Source organism: Hyperolius riggenbachi, chromosome 8 (assembly GCF_040937935.1).
Source record: "Hyperolius riggenbachi isolate aHypRig1 chromosome 8, aHypRig1.pri, whole genome shotgun sequence".
Classification (NCBI taxonomy): Eukaryota; Metazoa; Chordata; class Amphibia; order Anura; family Hyperoliidae; genus Hyperolius; species Hyperolius riggenbachi.
Genome location: NC_090653.1, coordinates 265,780,597 through 265,797,488, shown reverse-complemented (window position 1 = coordinate 265,797,488; position 16,892 = coordinate 265,780,597). Strand labels below are relative to the sequence as shown.

The 16,892-nt window shown below is 44.4% G+C and overlaps 1 protein-coding gene across 6 annotated transcripts in view; it reads left to right on the top strand.

The window, feature by feature from the left end:
* The window catches only part of CCDC120 (coiled-coil domain containing 120), an 84,099-nt gene that overhangs the window by 56,768 nt on the left and 10,439 nt on the right, over positions 1 to 16,892 (top strand). For 3 of the 6 annotated variants that reach the window (XM_068248804.1, XM_068248799.1, XM_068248800.1), the window contains exons 3-6: positions 10,803 to 10,884; positions 11,018 to 11,151; positions 14,037 to 14,153; positions 15,533 to 15,773. In XM_068248804.1, coding sequence (XP_068104905.1) covers positions 10,839 to 10,884; positions 11,018 to 11,151; positions 14,037 to 14,153; positions 15,533 to 15,773 — 538 coding nt within the window. In that variant the 5' untranslated portion in view covers positions 10,803 to 10,838. Of the gene's footprint in view, positions 1 to 5,433; positions 5,524 to 10,802; positions 10,885 to 11,017; positions 11,152 to 14,036; positions 14,154 to 15,532; positions 15,774 to 16,892 lie in introns of all 6 variants that reach the window. The other 3 variants (XM_068248801.1, XM_068248802.1, XM_068248803.1) reach the window with 2 other exon arrangements.

The window sequence follows — 16,892 nt, the reverse complement described above, 5'->3', positions numbered from 1 at the left end:
TATTTTTAACTATTTGAGGACCAGAGGTTTATACCTCCCTAGCGACCAGGCCAATTAATAAAAAAAGACCTTATTTAAAAAAAACATTTTTTCTTATTTCCCTCCCTCCCACCTAAATTGGTCCTAGACTACGTTGCATACACTACATGATGCATACAGTACATAGACATATGACTATGGGAGGGATTAGATTGTGAGCCCCTCTGAGGGACAGTTAAGTGACAAGACTATATACTCTGTACAACGCTGCAGGAGATCGCAGCGCTATATATACCTGTGAATCAAAAACTTAGCCTGCGAGCTCCGATTGTGGGCTGGCAGGCTGATCACTGCAGCCGGCTCTGTTTACTAACGGCAATCGGACTAGTGCGAGCTTTCGTCTAATCTCGCTCCTCACAAGATCACACCATATCGTGTGATCGGGGAACAAGCGAGCCACTCTGCGGCCACCATCCTGCGTTAGGCGGTTGCAGAGTGGTTAAGCAGTGTGTATGTGCAGGTTCAGGATGGTGTTTTTTGTTTTTTTAATTTCTTTGTTTTTTTCTGGTTGGACTTAATGGACAGATGTGTCTTTTTGTTTTTTTCAACCAAACTAACACTGTAACTACTATGTATCAGTCTGTATCATTGATGTGTTCCTGAAAAAGGCAGAAAACGCACGTGTGCTCAGGCCCTATGGGCATTGGGCCCCACAAATGTCAAGCGGTAGTACATAGGTGAGGAGTCGAGCATAGTCCTATCTTCTCCTCATGGCCCTTCTTGCATTAATAGACACTGTGACAGGCCAGAGCAACCAATCGAAGTCCAGTTTTTTTGCAGCTATGTTGCTAACTTCTCTACTTTGATTTCTGAGCCCAAAAATATGTCTTTAAGGGGAACTGAACCAAAACAAAGTAGTAGGGGGAACAAATAAATACATTGCAAATATTTTTAATCTTAAATATTTCTCACACACATCTATCTAAAATTGTATTTGTTACTTAAAACCAAGGGTCTAGCACATACTGAGGGACAAATAACACCACCAACTGACAGTATTGCACACTCTAGTCTATATAACTTGGGATTAGGAACAATGTGAACTGGCAAGTTAAAAAAAAAAAAAAAAAAATCCTCCATGCTGTGGAAACACGTTTTGTGTCCAAAGACCATGGAATACGGTATATATGATAATTAGCATGCAGATTAGAGATTGTTATCATAAAGAGATTCAGCTTTAGGCAACTGAAGTTGACATCCCATCAAACATACTGTTTACATGATGTAACACTTGTTGATGGATTCGGCTTCCAGCAATTGCTGGAAGCCGAATTGCATCATTCCTCACCAACCACATGGACCTGGAGGGGGAATAGTATTGAACGCCACCGGGAACGTGTGCAGCAGCAGGATAAGCCATATACCTGCTGTATCCTGCGCCCAAGTCTCCAGGCAGCGGATCCTCTCGTACGCCACCCAGGACCCTTATGCAGTTCTCCAACCAGTGTTAGCCCTCAAGTCAAGATATGATTAAAGTAGCACTCTGCCAGGGATCAAACCCTTATGCAGTTCTCCAAGTGTTTGCAGCCACATGATGGATGAAGGTTGGTTAGTTAGTATATATACATATTCAGCGTTTCCAGGGTGGCACATCCTCCAAAGTTCTTGCTTCAGGCAGTAGAAAGTCTAGAAGCGGGCCTGGTCCTGCATAATGTGACCTCACCTGTTCTTGGACAGGAGCACACCACTGATCTTCCAGAGGGCCCTGGTGTCCTGCTGTGGTCTCGAGGAGGACATGGGTGATCCACAGGCTTCATCTTACCGAGGTAAGTATCTGGCTTCTCTTTTTCTTAAAGTCACAGGGGTGCTTTAAAGCAGTACGCAAACTAGATGGTTCTCGACTGAGGCAGCTGGTCAGGCACGTTTACAGCAGCCCCCCAATCAATACGTCAGTGAGCAATCTGTTTATATGGGGGCGGGGGTGTATCATATATATCCCCGTATAAACCCCACCACTGATAAAAGATCACCATGGCCAGTCAGAGAGGAAGCTTTGGCATGTGACAAATCAGGTGGGTGTACTGGCACCAGACTGGCCCACTGCACATTTTGCTAACTGGTGCCAATATAGAAAGATGTCACTGCTACTGGCTGAGTAGTGATTAGTCTTTAGTGATTTGCCCAATGTCGGTGCTGTTGGTCCCATCCACGAAACCATCGGCACCAGTTAGCAAAAGGAGCAGCAGGCGACTGTGATTGGTCGATCTGGTACCAGCACCACCACCTGATTGTGTGGTTGCGTGCCAAAGCTTTGATTGGCATTGGGGATTTCTCGCCAGTAATGTGGTGCGTGGATAAGGAGGGCAATGTGTGGGCCAGGAAGGCAGGCGGGAGAGCGGAGAGGAGGCAGGCGTCAGGTGGTCCAGGCTGTTTGTCCAAATGCCGCCCCATAAATTTTGCCGTCTGAATCACGATTCACGTGGCTTCATGGTAGGTCCGCCCCTGCACACAGTTTGTGCCTGCGCAGTGGCACAGAGCTGCTTGTACTCTGCGGAGTCCAAACAGCTCCTTGTTACTGTGCAGGTGCGGCGAGGGGGAGGGGGGAAGCCTCTGGATCCATAGGCTTCTCTCTACTAAAAGGCGTCTCTGACTTTTTTTTGTATTTTCTAATCACAGGTACACCTTAATGTACTACAGGTTTATATTTAGGCGCGATTTCAACACCTTTTCTCTGGAGCAAGAGTACGTCAGTTTTGTAATAAGTTCTGAAGCATCTACATTTTAGAAATAGCTTGAAAAGAAGGCGTAGGTGGTGATCTATAAACAATGGTATGTATTGTGCTAATGATTGACAGAAGGTCTGAATTCGGGAGGTGCTGGGAGATGGCTGTTCTGCTTTTTCTTTTTTGGTTGATGTGTGAGCTTGCCCAGGATCAGGACGCCGCTAAGACCGATCAGAGGCTTATAAGAACAGACAGTGACTGTGCCGCATTGATTCCAGACTTCACAGGGAACAATCCCCTACTTGTTACATACCTTCTACGTGTGTTTACCTCAGTGACACACTGGCTCCATCTCTCTGTGAATCAGCTTCCTAGCCTTCGCCGTGTGACACAGGGGACAGGGCTGGCTGCATTCTGCAAGACAAAGGGCTGAGGGTTGCATCATGTGTGTGCAGGCAGCTTACAGACCAAGAACTGGGCCTGAGAGAGGCGCGACATGAGCGCCGCTAGCAACGCAAGCTTCCAGTCACAGCTCGGTTACAGCTCAAGTCGAGGATGACGAGGGGTTCCCCCTAAGTAAAAGACCCCTGCTGGTTGTAAGGGAGGATAGCAGTGTCATTTATGGTAAGATAAACCTTCAGATTCAAATTGCCAAAATTTAAAGCACCACTATCACAATTTTCTTTTTTAAAGTGAACCTGAGGTAAGCGTTTTATGGAGGCTGCCATATTTATTTCCTTATAAGCAATACCAGTTGCCTGGCTGTCCTGCTGATCTTCTGCCTCTAATACTTTCAGCCACAGACTCTGAACAGGCATGCAGCAGATCAAGCGTTTCTGACAATATTGTCAGATCTGACTGGATTAGCTGCATGCTTGTTTCTGGTGTACGTCACACTACTGCAGCTAAATAGATGAGCAGGGCTGCCAGTCAACTGGCATTGTTTAACCGGAAACAAATATGGCAGGCTCCATATTGCTCTCACCTTGGGTTCAGTTTAAATGCATTTGTATCCTTATGTATAAGATGTGCATTTGTTCCAGAATAAAATGCACTATTAATTTAATTTTTTCCTATCTCGCTGTCACTTATAGCAGGTATTAAACATTTGGAAACCCTAGGAAATCTTAATGGAGGGGAGGTAGGGAGTTCCATAGTGTTGGAGCAGCTCTTGAGAAGTCCTGATGGCCTGCATGGGATTGGGTGTTGTGGGGTGCAGTCAGGCGAAGTTCATTGGAGGAGCGTGTTATGGAGGAATGTGGTGTCAGAACTTGCCATGTGAGGGACTTGATGTGGGCACTTGTTATTATGGCACTAACAGGCAGCACATATTCCTGTACTTTGTCACAGGCCCTGGGATGGAGCATTACCACCAGTGGGAGGAGGAGAGCATGACTGGCACTAGAGGCATTACTGTGGGGAGAGGTGGGCACTACGATGGGCTTGGGGCACCAAAATGCCAGAAACAGTCCTTCTAGGATCTATTTTGTGGGAAGGCAGTTTAAAAATAAACACATTTTGAGATCTGGAAGGAATACGAAGCACCTGGAGGAAACTGATGAATGCAAAGGAAAATCATACAAACTCCATGCAGATAGATTTGCAGGATTCTGCACGGTGATGGCACTAACCACTTAGTTCAAGCGCATCCTAGGCTTTTTGTATATTTACTCCAAAATCTGCAGGAGTGGCTGCCTCGGCTTTGTGTAGACTGAGTGACCGAATACAGCATACCTCCCAACTTTTTAAAATAAGAAAGAGGGGCATTTAAGCTATGCCTCTGCCACACCCCCTTCACACCCCTAGTCACGCATACTATAAACCACACTGGTCCTTTCTATTCTGGTTAATTTTCCTTCATATTAACATTTGAAAATAAGAAATATATCCCTTTTTAAAGGATGGGAATACAGTTTAGAGTCAATTAACCACTTTATCCATCACTACAGTATATCTACGTCCACTGTGACTTCATCTAAGCCAGGAGTCAGTAGATATACGTCTTGTAGCAGAAGCAGTGCTGTGCAGGATTGGGCTTGCTCCTGTGCACATTTCTGACACTATCTGATGCAGCACTAATTGGTGAAGGGAATAGGTTTCCTGAGCTAATGAGATTGATTTTTACCATTTAAAAATAATTTTTATTTTCTCAGTTCATAGTGAAAAATACACTCTGTTGCATTATTTCAGAATCCAATATCTTCACCATAAATTGTTACAGGAACATAATCTAAGTTTTGTGATATGCGGTAAGAATAGCCAAACAAAATTTTTGGTTTTTTTTATCTACAGTAGCACTTTTTATTTTTAAACTGGAATTGGTAAAACCAGAGAAATGTGTGTTTTTTTCTATATTGTTTTCCCATTAACATTCACAGAAAACAAAATTGTTCGAGGGACAAAATGGCATACAATGAAAGCCTAGTTTTGTCTCAGTATATATATATATATATATATATATATATATATATATATATATATATATATATATATATATATATATATATATATATATATATATATATATATATATATATATATATATATATATATATATATATATATATTATTTCATTTCTGCGTCATCAGTACGGATAAAGTTATTTCTGATTGAATAAGGACATAGCTGAACTGTCAAAGCTGCTCTGGTCCATAAGTGGGAAACATGGTCTGGATGCGAAGTGGTTAAACACATTTTCAGTAGATAAAATACATATATTTATTTACATAGATCTGTACATCAGTCCTGAGAGAGGAAAAATTGAGGCAGAAGGAAGGACAGTGTTCCCAAAGAGGGGACTGTTTGGAGCTATGAATATAGGTAAGTAACTCTGACCTAATTAGGGGTAATTAGTTTAGCCTGCAGATACTATTTTATATGGCTGATGGGGAGTTGTGGTATCAGTGGAGTCTGGGTTTTTGTTTTGTGCTGCTTTGCATATGAAAGCCTCACCTGGCGCATTTCAGAGTCCAAGTTGAATGAAAACTTTAGACATCACACTTGTGCCTGTAAGCCATATTGTGCTGCTAACAATAAACTGATTGAAACCATTGGATGGTGAAAATGCCTGAAGCTAGCTTATGAAGCAGAGGTGTCATGATCAGGAGCTCTAGCTGTAGGGGGCAAGGGAACCCTCCCTCATATATAGTGGTCCTCCTGGGATATCCTCCAGTGACAGCCATGCAGAGCAGTGTGAGGAGGCCTGTGTAGTTATAGCAGTCACTCTGCAGTCCTTCTTCTTCTCTCGAGTGCCTTGGTGTCCTGGATGCTGAAGACGCTGAATAGAGGTAGGCTATATAACCGTTTTTCTGGGGGACCAATGATTTGTTGTTATACCCTGCTATCAGGGCCGAGAGTCTCCAGCCTCAGGGCGCAGTGTAGGAGGGGGAGCACAACTCACCCAGCTATCATTCCCCTGTTATGTTTGAAGCAGAGAGAAATGAGAAAAGGGGATACATGGCAGTGATTGCTAGCCAGAAAGCTAGAGATTACGGTGTTGGGGGCCCTGGGGCGCCACTTAGTCTAATAGCAATCAGTGTGTGATGGCTGGAGTGGGAAGGATGGGGGGCACACTTTGGTGTCTCAGCCTTGGTTGCTGGAGGACCGTGCCCCAGCTCTGCCTGCTATAAACCAGATACAGATTAAGATAAAATGGGGCCCAAGGCAAGGTTCTAGCCTTCATTTCCTTCTGCCTGTAGTCTCTTTGGTAAGTTGAGGTGGGGGAGTGGCCGGAGCTGAGCCCCGATGGCCACTAGGCCCCAGGCAATTGCCTTGGTGCCTTGTGGATGAGCTTGCTTAATGGTTAAATCTTGTTATGTACCCTATGCCCCCTGCATGTACTACATATTACAGGTGATATCCCGCTACACCAGATGGCAGTAAAAAACGTCTAAATCTTTATTCAATACATCACTGGACACACAGGTGCAAGCTCACGCGTATCGGAGCATAGCTATGATTAAGGAGCCATTCAGAGCTCCGATACGCTTGAGCTTGCACCTGTGTGTCCAGTGATGTATTGAATAAAGATTTGGACGTTTTTAATGCCATCTGGTGTAGCGGGATATCTCTGGTTGGAATCTGGTTGCATAAGACATATATGGATCCCTGGCAGAGCGTGGGTGGTTGTAGCGGTCACCATTTCCAGAAAAGGATTAAGATAAAATGGAGTCCTAGGCAAGATAGCAGTTTTTGCTCAGTTGAGATGGTCACCTGGTTTATTTAGTTAGATTTGGTGGGGGCAAGCATTCGCCAGGCCCCTAGACTTTCTCCAGGCCCTGGGCAACTGCCTAGGATTGCCTTGTGTACGGTCCGGCACTGTGATGAACTGATAACAACCCAAATCAGCAAGAAATTAATCAGTTAGTAGATGCACACCCTAATGAAAAAGCTCACAAGGGGCAAGGTGCAATACGTTGGTGGGTGGAGTCAAGTCCTGCACTTGCATGTTGGGTGCTGCTATTGGCTACAACCATGGAAGTTTCACAGCTGCTCCTCAGCTTGAAGCACTGTTGATCTGGATAGAGAGGCTGTAAGCACGGATTGCAGTAGACCTGTCTTCATGTGGTTGACTATCAAGGTGCATCTGGTGTATGTAAAATCACTGGCAGCTAAGATAACCTCGTGGCGGATCATTGATGCCAGTAATTTGCCTGGATTGGTGGTGAGAGACTTCTAAGCTAGCTTCCAGGCTTTTGCTATAGCTGCTGCCATCAATATTTCTGCAGATTCTGGGTTGAAGTGGCATGTGTAGTATGAGGTGCGTGTGGGAATGCTCCGCGGCAGGACATTTTCATTGGTTGGTTTTGTTTAATAGGAAGTTTCATGAAGCTGATTTTTGTGTTTTGGTATCCCTGATTGATGACACGCTATTTGATTAATGGTCTATGTTGGTATGTTGTGACACCACTCCTGCTTGCTTTAGCAGTACTAGGGGACCATTCAACACGTGGTTGAGTTGGGCAGGATTACGTAATTCATGAAGAGTGATCAATGTACCACCTGTGCCTTCTCCAGACTGCATGTTTTTTTACTTCTTTCAATCCATACTTACCAACTAACAAGCTCGCACCACTCCAATCTGCACTGAACTCGGTTGCTTGTCTCATTCATGTCTCTGCTCGCTCTTCCTCTGCTGCTCCTCTCTATCAAGCTCTTTGTTGGCTACCAGTTAATCAGAGGATTCAGTTCAAACTCTTAACCCTAACCTACACAGCTCTCCACAGCTCTCCACAATCTCTCTCCCCTAGACATCTCCTCACTAGTTTCCTGATGCCAACCCAACTGCAACCTCAGATCTGCACATGACCCTTTATCGTCATACTCTCGAATTACCTCCTTGCATTCACGAATACAAGATTTCTCACACAGAAAAGAGAGAAATCGAGAGCCCAATATGGTGTAGTATGTCAGAGATACAAAGGGAAATGAATAAGTGAGATGGTTATACTCACAAACATGGGTTACCGCTCAGGCAACCACTGTATAGGCAGGTGAGGAGATTAGACCTGTCCTCACTCAGGATTAAGAAGTCGCTCTCTGTAGATCAGAAAAAATGGGGTAGGGTCACCCCTCCACCTGGGGTGGACTCAAGTATACTGGTAGGTGATCAGAGGCGCCAGCAGAATAAAATTAATATAAAATTGTTAAAAATTGCCGAGAGGGAAAGTGGTGGACTTCCCCTCAATAATTAGACACCAAGGTCTGTCATCAAATCAAACGAATACATTTATTCAATAGTACCCCAAAATCTGCAACGCGTTTCGTGGGAACAGACCCACTTCTTCAGGCAATAAAACGGGGACAACAAACACTGTGAACAAAGGACAGAGGGTATTGCTATAAGATTGCCTCAAATAACAAACATACCAAAAAAAAAAAAAATCACAAAACGATGATATAGCAATAATCATATATCAAAAATCAGGATAATGATTATGTAACAAAAGTAGGGACTAAATCCATAGGTGGCACATGAGCTAAGTGGAGTATCCAGATGTATACATAGGGGTATCAACATATGTACAGACAATAAAAGAAAATAAAAAAATAGACAAATAGACAAATAGACAAATAACATTTATATTGCGCTTTTCTCCTTGCGGACTCAAAGCGCCAGAGCAGAGCAGCAGCCACTAGGGCGCGCTCTATTGGCAGTAGCAGTGTAAGGGAGACTTGCCAAAGGTCTCCTACTGAATTAGTGCTGGCTTACTGAACAGGCAGAGCCGAGATTCGAACCCTGGTCTCCTGTGTCAGAGGCAGAGCCCTTAACCATTACACCATCAGCCAAAATAAAATAAAAAAAATTGGCAATTAAATTTGTATCATCTGTACAAATTTAATTGCCAATTTTTTTATTTTCTTTTTGTTCATTCATTGATATATTATCATCCTGTTTTACATTGTTATGGCTTTTGATCTAGCAAACGTATAGTATATAAAGTTATTGTCCCTATCTTTTATACTTATTGTTATTATAATTTCATCAACTTTTATTGTCTGTACATATGTTGATACCCCTATGTATACATCTGGATACTCCACTTAGCTCATGTGCCACGTATGGATTTAGTCCCTACTTTTATTACATAACCATTATCCTGATTTTTCATATGTGATTATTGCTATATCATCGTTTTGTGATTTTTTTTTTTTTTTTGTATGTTTGTTATTTGCGGCAATCTTATAGCAATACCCTCTGTCCTTTGTTCACAGTGTTTGTTGTCCCCGTTTTATTGCCTGAAGAAGTGGGTCTGTTCCCACGAAACGCGTTGCAGATTTTGGGGTACTATTGAATAAATGTATTCATTTGATTTGATGACAGACCTTGGTGTCTAATTATTTAGGGGAAGTCCACCACTTTCCCTCTCTGCAATTTTTAACAATTTTATATTAATTTTATTCTGCTGGCGCCTCTGATCACCTACCAGTATAAGATTTCTCACGCGCTTATCCCCTTCTCTGGAATGCACTTCCACAACACATCTGTCACTCTCCAACCTTTGATATCTTTAGATCCTCCCTCAAAACTCACTTTTGATGTACAGGGGAGAGAGATTGTAGAGAGCTTTGTAGGTTAGGGTTAAGAGTTTTTCAACTGGATCCTCTATCTAATTGGTATCCAATGAAGAGCTGGACAGAGAAGAGCAACAGTGAAGGAGCGAGAAGAAAGATTAATGAGACAAGCAGCCATGTTCAGTACAGATTGGAGCAGTGCCAGTCTTTTTTTTTAATTGGTAGTACACAAAGTAGGAAAGTAGACAATATAAATGCATAATAATTTATGATCTTTTCGAGGAGTGCCAATAAGCCAGGCCATCTTAGAAAATGTTTGTAGAACAAGCAATGCTTTATCGCTTTTCACACTTGCTCCTCTCAGTGCCCTGCAGCTACACGGGGGACAAGTGCTTTTTGTTTAATCATTTTTCAAGCAGCATAAAGCCCTTTTTGACTATGCCGTAAGGGAACTGACAAACTTCTCAGGGTCTGTGTCTATTGTGTCTATAAAGACACTCTGTACATGATTTACAATTTGTCAATGAATGAAATCAGTATGGTGGGATGTTTTCACAGTAGCTGCAACCATTGCCTAAAACTTTAGCGTTTCCCTTCTCGGAAAGCTGGGGGGGTCGTCTGTTTTTCATGTACTGGAAAGCAGATGTCCTTCTGGTTTAGCCATTATTCTTCTCTCCAGAGGGGACATTTGGTGGTGAAGTCAGGGAGGGGCAGAGGGGGAACTTAGTAGAAGTTTTATTGGTGCTTAACTTTTTCCTCCCCTCCCCCAGTCACCTATTATCCCTCAGTCTTGTCTCATTTCAATTCGAATGAGCTTTATTGACAAGGCAGACCATGCAGCATGCAGGTCTGTTTTGCCAAAAAACCTACTCAGTGAATTGTGAGTCTGTAGACTAGTTCAAAGGCATGATAGATGGTATTGCAGTCCAGCAGTGTCTCAGAGTGTAATTATCTTGTGTTCTATTCATTCTGCTTACCCCAGGCTTCTCCACTGTGACATGCTGCTCGTGCTGTAATATTCTGTGCCAGGTCTGTCTGCCCGCACAGCACGTCCCATTCCTGACTGCTCTATCTTATCACTGTAGGCTTCCGTCACGGCCGCTAGAAGCCGAGCGCCCAACATGGAGGTGAAAGGTCCTTGCGGAATCTCCACCACAGGTAAAATCGGTTAGTAATATCCGTTAACTGCGATTCTATCTACGTGAGGCTGATCCAGGAGGAATCTGAGCATCCACTGCATACGTCTGCTGTGATAAAACGCCTGCGTAGTCGTCATGTGTCCTCTGTTGCTCTTTCGCAGGCGGCGCCCCGTTTGACAGCTCTTCCAAGCAGAGGGTCCTGCTGATTTCTGAGCTGGCGGAGAAGCAGAGAGACCTGCAGGAGACGCTGAGGCAGAAGGTGAATGAGCTGCGGAGACTGTGCCTGCAGGAAGCGGTGAGTGAAACTTTACTCCTAAAGGTCCATACACATCAGATTTTCATTTGCAGATGACTGGCCAATTTTACCACTGCTATGTATGAAAGTTTAACCACTTAAGGACCGGGCTTGTTTGCGCTGATCTGTGCAGCGTGGGCTCTCCAGCCCACAGCACAGATCAGCAGGCAGCCAGGGCGACCAGACTTCCCTCCTTTTTTCCCCACTAGGGGGATGTCCTGCTGGGGGGGGGGGGTCTGATCGGCGCCGGTTATTTTCGTTCAGCGGGGGGGCTCCTCAAAGCCCCCCTTCGAAGCGAGTTTCCGCCTCCTTCCCCTTCCCTCCCTCCCCTCCTTCCTACGAGCGGCACAGGACGGCTTCAGCCTATCAGATGCCGGTGATCCCCGGCCAATCGGAGGCTAGGGATCGCCGATCTTCTTTACGGCGCTGCTGCGCAGCAGCGCTGTATGATGTAAACAGCGGGGATTTCTTCCCCGCGTGTTTACATTTAGCCTGCGAGCCGCGATCAGAGGCTCGCAGGCGGTTCACGAAGACACCCTCCGTGAACTGACATGGAACGTCCCCAAGGTAACACCACTTTGACCTGCCGGCGCCTATCGGCGTTAGGCGGTCGTTAAGTGGTTAAATACACAATCTAATCATAGTATTTAAAATCTGTTGGCCCTCATACTACATGGCAGTGGCACAATTGGGCAGTCGTCTGCAGAATCTGCAGATAGAAAGGGTTTCTAAGTACGATTTTACCATGGGAGAGTTCCAGTTGCTGTAAGTCAATGGATTAATTATGCAGTCCTACATTATGCAGTTTTCTTAAATTAATCTATTAGACACGTTAAAAAAAAGGTTAAAAGTAGGGGTAATTAATTTGAATTTTTTGTTTTGAAAGTTGATTGGTATAAGTGAGCCTTTTTATCAGTTGCACACTGGGAGTGGCGGATTGACGACTAAATATCTTTGTACTGCATTGAGCTGCACAAAGCTAGTGGTGGGGTGATTTGATTCCTCACCCGGATTTACATTCTGAAATTTATTACAGGTGGCAACATCTTTAGTTCTGTCTCGTGATCACTGCGGAATGTTTGGTTACTGAGAGTTCGAAAAGCAGTAAAAAAAAAAAAACGAATACCAGTTCTCCCAGAATGCTTTGGGGAGGAGAATTCCGCATATCTAATCTAGTCCTAGGCTAAACATCACTGGGAGGGCGGGGCTCCATTTTATATACAGCAATCTATAGGAAGTGTTTCTGATGCTGAAACCAGGAAAATTAACATAAAAGTGGCTATCCTGAAGAAGAAGTGTCCTTTCAGTGCCTGGGGCTAAAATCCAATCCTTCAAAGATTGGGTGCTGGCTTCCCCCAGTTTGACCGAGACTGAGGTAGTGGCATAAAGTTGTGAGCCCCTATGAGGACTGTTAGTGATGTGAATTGTCCTATATAGCACTGAAATTTTCCTTAACACATGATCATGATGAAATAACAATACTAAACTACTTTTAGTTTCTTTTACACCCGTCAATAATTAAACTAGACCTTTAGTTTGCTGTTCATGTATAATTAGAACAAGCATAGGTTTGAAAAAAGCACTCCCTACTCAGGGGCAAACCCAGGATTTTCAAGGGGGCGGGGATTCCTGAAAGGTCTCCCTCAGCCACGCACAACACAGTATAATGTGGTAGGACATCATGCTGGGTACACCTAATGCAATTTCCCATCCGACTAACAATGGGATAGATCAGGAGCAGTTTGGATACAGATAATAATGAGGACAGCCGACATTGGTAATGAAGGGGAAAGTGAAGCTTTCACACAGCAGGGCACAGGGCTGGGCTCATACCTGACTCTAAGTTCCCTAGAGCTGCTCCATGCTCTGTACACACGCTGCTGCTCCATGCTCTGTACACACGCTGCTGCTCCATGCTCTGTACACACGCTGCTGCTCCATGCTCTGTACACACGCTGCTGCTCCATGCTCTGTACACACGCTGCTGCTCCATGCTCTGTACACACGCTGCTGCTCCATGCTCTGTACACATGCTGCTGCTCCATGCTCTGTACACACGCTGCTGCTCAATGCTCTGTACACACGCTGCTGCTCCATGCTCTGTACACATGCTGCTGCTCCATGCTCTGTACATACGCTGCTGCTCCATGCTCTGTACACACACTGCTGCTCCATGCTCTGTACACACACTGCTGCTCCATGCTCTGTACACACGCTGCTGCTCAATGCTCTGTACACACGCTGCTGCTCCATGCTCTGTACACACGCTGCTGCTCCATCCAAAGTCAACTGTAGCGGGGAAAGAAAGTAGGCAGTGCTGTAAGGTGCAGGATACCTGCAGATATTCTGGTGTCTCAACTTGTGCCTGTCCCCAGACACTGCACCAGCCCTGGTCTGAGGGGGTATTCTGGGCAGCTGTAGGGTGCGTTTGCCTATGCTACTTATTGTATAAGCAAAAAAGACAGATATTCAGTAAACCATGTGGGGTGTCACCCGTACCCCTCAACGCCCAGAGAGACTATTAATACAGTAGTGTATGAACTTCCGGAAGTATAATATGGCAACATTGGCAAAATAGTTTAGGATGCTCTTATTATAGGCATCCTCAGTAAGATCAAAGCAATGGGTTAACTAGCCATACAGTGTGGCACATATAGTAAAGGTGATACGTTTCTCAATATGCCAGATCGACCATAAAATAGATCCCTCTTTGTCCAAATCTGAATTTTATTTTTTTTAATACAAAACTTGTATTAAACTTGTTTTTATTCTCATTCATTTAACATAATCATGTTTCGTAACAATTCCCTAAGTTGGAGCCTTATTGAGGTTATATGTTTATTAGCTCTTAATCAGTATTTTTTTTCCCCTTCCCTCATGCACAGGAGCTGACTGGGCAGGTACCTGCAGATTACCCTCTGGAGTATGGCGAGAGACCCCCGGTGGTCACAAGGAGGCCGAGAGCATTCCGAATGAGCGCAGCGGCGATGACCAGAGCAGAGGTGAGTCCCTGCAGCATTCTGTCAAATCACGAGAGCCAGAAGTCAGTGCCGCCCCCATAAGACAATAACTGAGTATGGTACGGCTAGATTGTGAGCTCCTCTGAGGACAGTCAGTGACATGACTATGTACTCTGTAATGTACTGCAGGAGATGTCAGTGCTATATAAATACATAATAATAATATGGTAGGACATTAGACGATGATGACTATGTTAAGGATTAGATTGTGAGCTCCTCTGAGGACAGTCAGTGACATGACTATGTACTCTGTAATGTACTGCAGGAGATGTCAGTGCTATATAAATACATAATAATAATATGGTAGGACATTAGACGATGATGACTATGTTAAGGATTAGATTGTGAGCTCCTCTGAGGACAGTCAGTGACATGACTATGTACTCTGTAATGTGCTGCTATAGATATCAGTGCTATATAAATACATAATAATAATATGGTAGGACATTAGACTATGAATATGGTAAGGATTGGATTGTGAGCTCCTCTGAGGACATTCAGTGACATGACTATGAACCCTGTAATGTGCTGCTATAGATGTCAGTGGTATATAAATACATAGTAATAATAACTTAAGACACTAGGAAACATTAAACTGCTAGGCTTCATTGTTCTCACTGCAGGAGGCGTAAAACCACAATCACTCTGTAATACTTTTTCTCAACATTCTTAACAAGTATTCTCAACAGCAGAAAATGCTGTTTTGTTTCTTTTTGCAAAAAAGATACCCCGTAATTATATTGGTTACTAGCATATATACTAAAATATGCTAGTAACCAATATAATTACGGGGTATCTTTTTTTTTGGGGGGGGGGGGGGGGGGTGTTGCAGCACATCCTAGATTTTCTGCATTATTGCCAACATTTAGACCACACCTTAGTTAAGTTCTGCACCAAAGAAATGATTGAGGCAGGAATCACACTTGCTGAAATCACATGCTTTGTGCAGCATGTGAAAAACGCACATTATGGTGGTCATAATAGAAGTCAATGCCTCGCTTAGAACCAGATTTTTTTTGCTTTTGTTCGCGTTCTGTTTCTGCGTTTTTCCAGGTTTTAAAATCGAACAGCTTTATTCTTTTTTCCACGCAACGTGCGCATTCTCAATAACAATGGATTGCGGCAAACAAATGTGGAAAAGCACAGGCAGAAACCCTGAAATTGCACAAAGAAATGCAGGAGAAAAATAATACAGTATATTGAGAGAATTAACTTTTCTAGTAGAAATTAGACCAGAGTTCATAATAAAACGCTGGCTGCCATCTAGTGGTCATATCTGGTAATGCTTCTTTTTAGGTACAATAGGAATACCTCTGCAGTCTTCATTGACCTGTTCTCTGGCTTTCTTACCCCCTCCCCAGGAAGTGCAGCTGGACCGTTTGGAGCGGGATTTCGCCCTGCAGCTGCAGATGGCGGAGGCGGCCCGGAAGCTGAGCGTAGCCGCAGAACAGAGCACAGAACTTACTGTGGAGCAGCGCAGGAAGCGGAGGCTGGTCTACCTGGACGCTCTGCGCAGGCTACAGGAGATCGAGGAGCAAAGCAACAATCTGCGCAGGAAACTGGGCCTGAGGCCTACACACAGGGTTCCACACAGCATTGTCGGTGAGTGGGCATGTCAGTGTGGCATTCTGCAGATAATCTGTCACATGAGCTTTTATATTCATCTGCAGTGAAATAATACATGCCCAGGAAAGCAGTTGCTCAGTTAATTGGCTACTTATGTATTATCCCGTCTGGAAAGTTTGGCAGCTTTTTATTAAAGTTCTGTTTTGATCCCTTAGCCAGATCTAACCATTTTTGGAAAGCTGAAAGTCCCGGCTTTCCTTTGCACTGAGTCCCAAGTCAATGCGATGCCCCATTCCCAAGTTAGGGAGGGGTTTGGGGGATGAGTGTCCCCTGCACTTTGCTGCAGAGAGCACAGTGGAATTGAGTCTCCTGCCCATGCCAGTAGGACAGAGAGGAGACGAGGGTGCATAGCTGCGCTGCTCCTTCATTTGTAATTAGACCAGGACACTTGACGTAAGTTTTGAAGACACCGATTTATGCTGCGAAGGAAGAAGACGACCTCCCGGGTGTGCTGCTTATAATCATGTCAGGTTTGTCCCATACGTCTGTAATTGCACTTTCTGCAGCCTAGTTCAGGGGACACCCCTCCTTCAAAACCCCATAACTTGGGAACTGAGCATCATACCGACTCGGGACCCGATGCAACAGAAAGCTGGGTCTTTCCACTTTTAAAAATGGTCAGATCTTACTGGGGGAGCATGCAAAACTTTCCAGATGGGATAATACATAAGTACTGTTAATTGTTATATCAAGCTGGAAAGAAGATCCCACAGATCACTGGATGCCATCTGAGATACCGCAGCATGTAAGGGTGCAGCGCCAGTGATGTGTCATGGTAACACTGCCACTTCCCCTGTCACTCTCCTCCTCTTTCCTGCATGCAGAGAGTACGGCAGCTTCCCTCTGCCTCCCCTTCCTTTGCACCTCCCTCCACCAAATGTCCAATCACTGAGGAAGCTAATAGCATCCTGTGGAAGTGGCCATAAGACTGGCTTGTTTTGGCCACACCCCTTCGCTTTACAAGATCATACTAGCACTTCTGCTCTGGGCAGAGATTAGTAGCAAGTGGTCCAGTCTGATAGCCCCGCCCCACCTCTCACAATGACCATGTGATAATGTTATCAAATGACTAGAGTGGCAACGAGAGCCAACAAT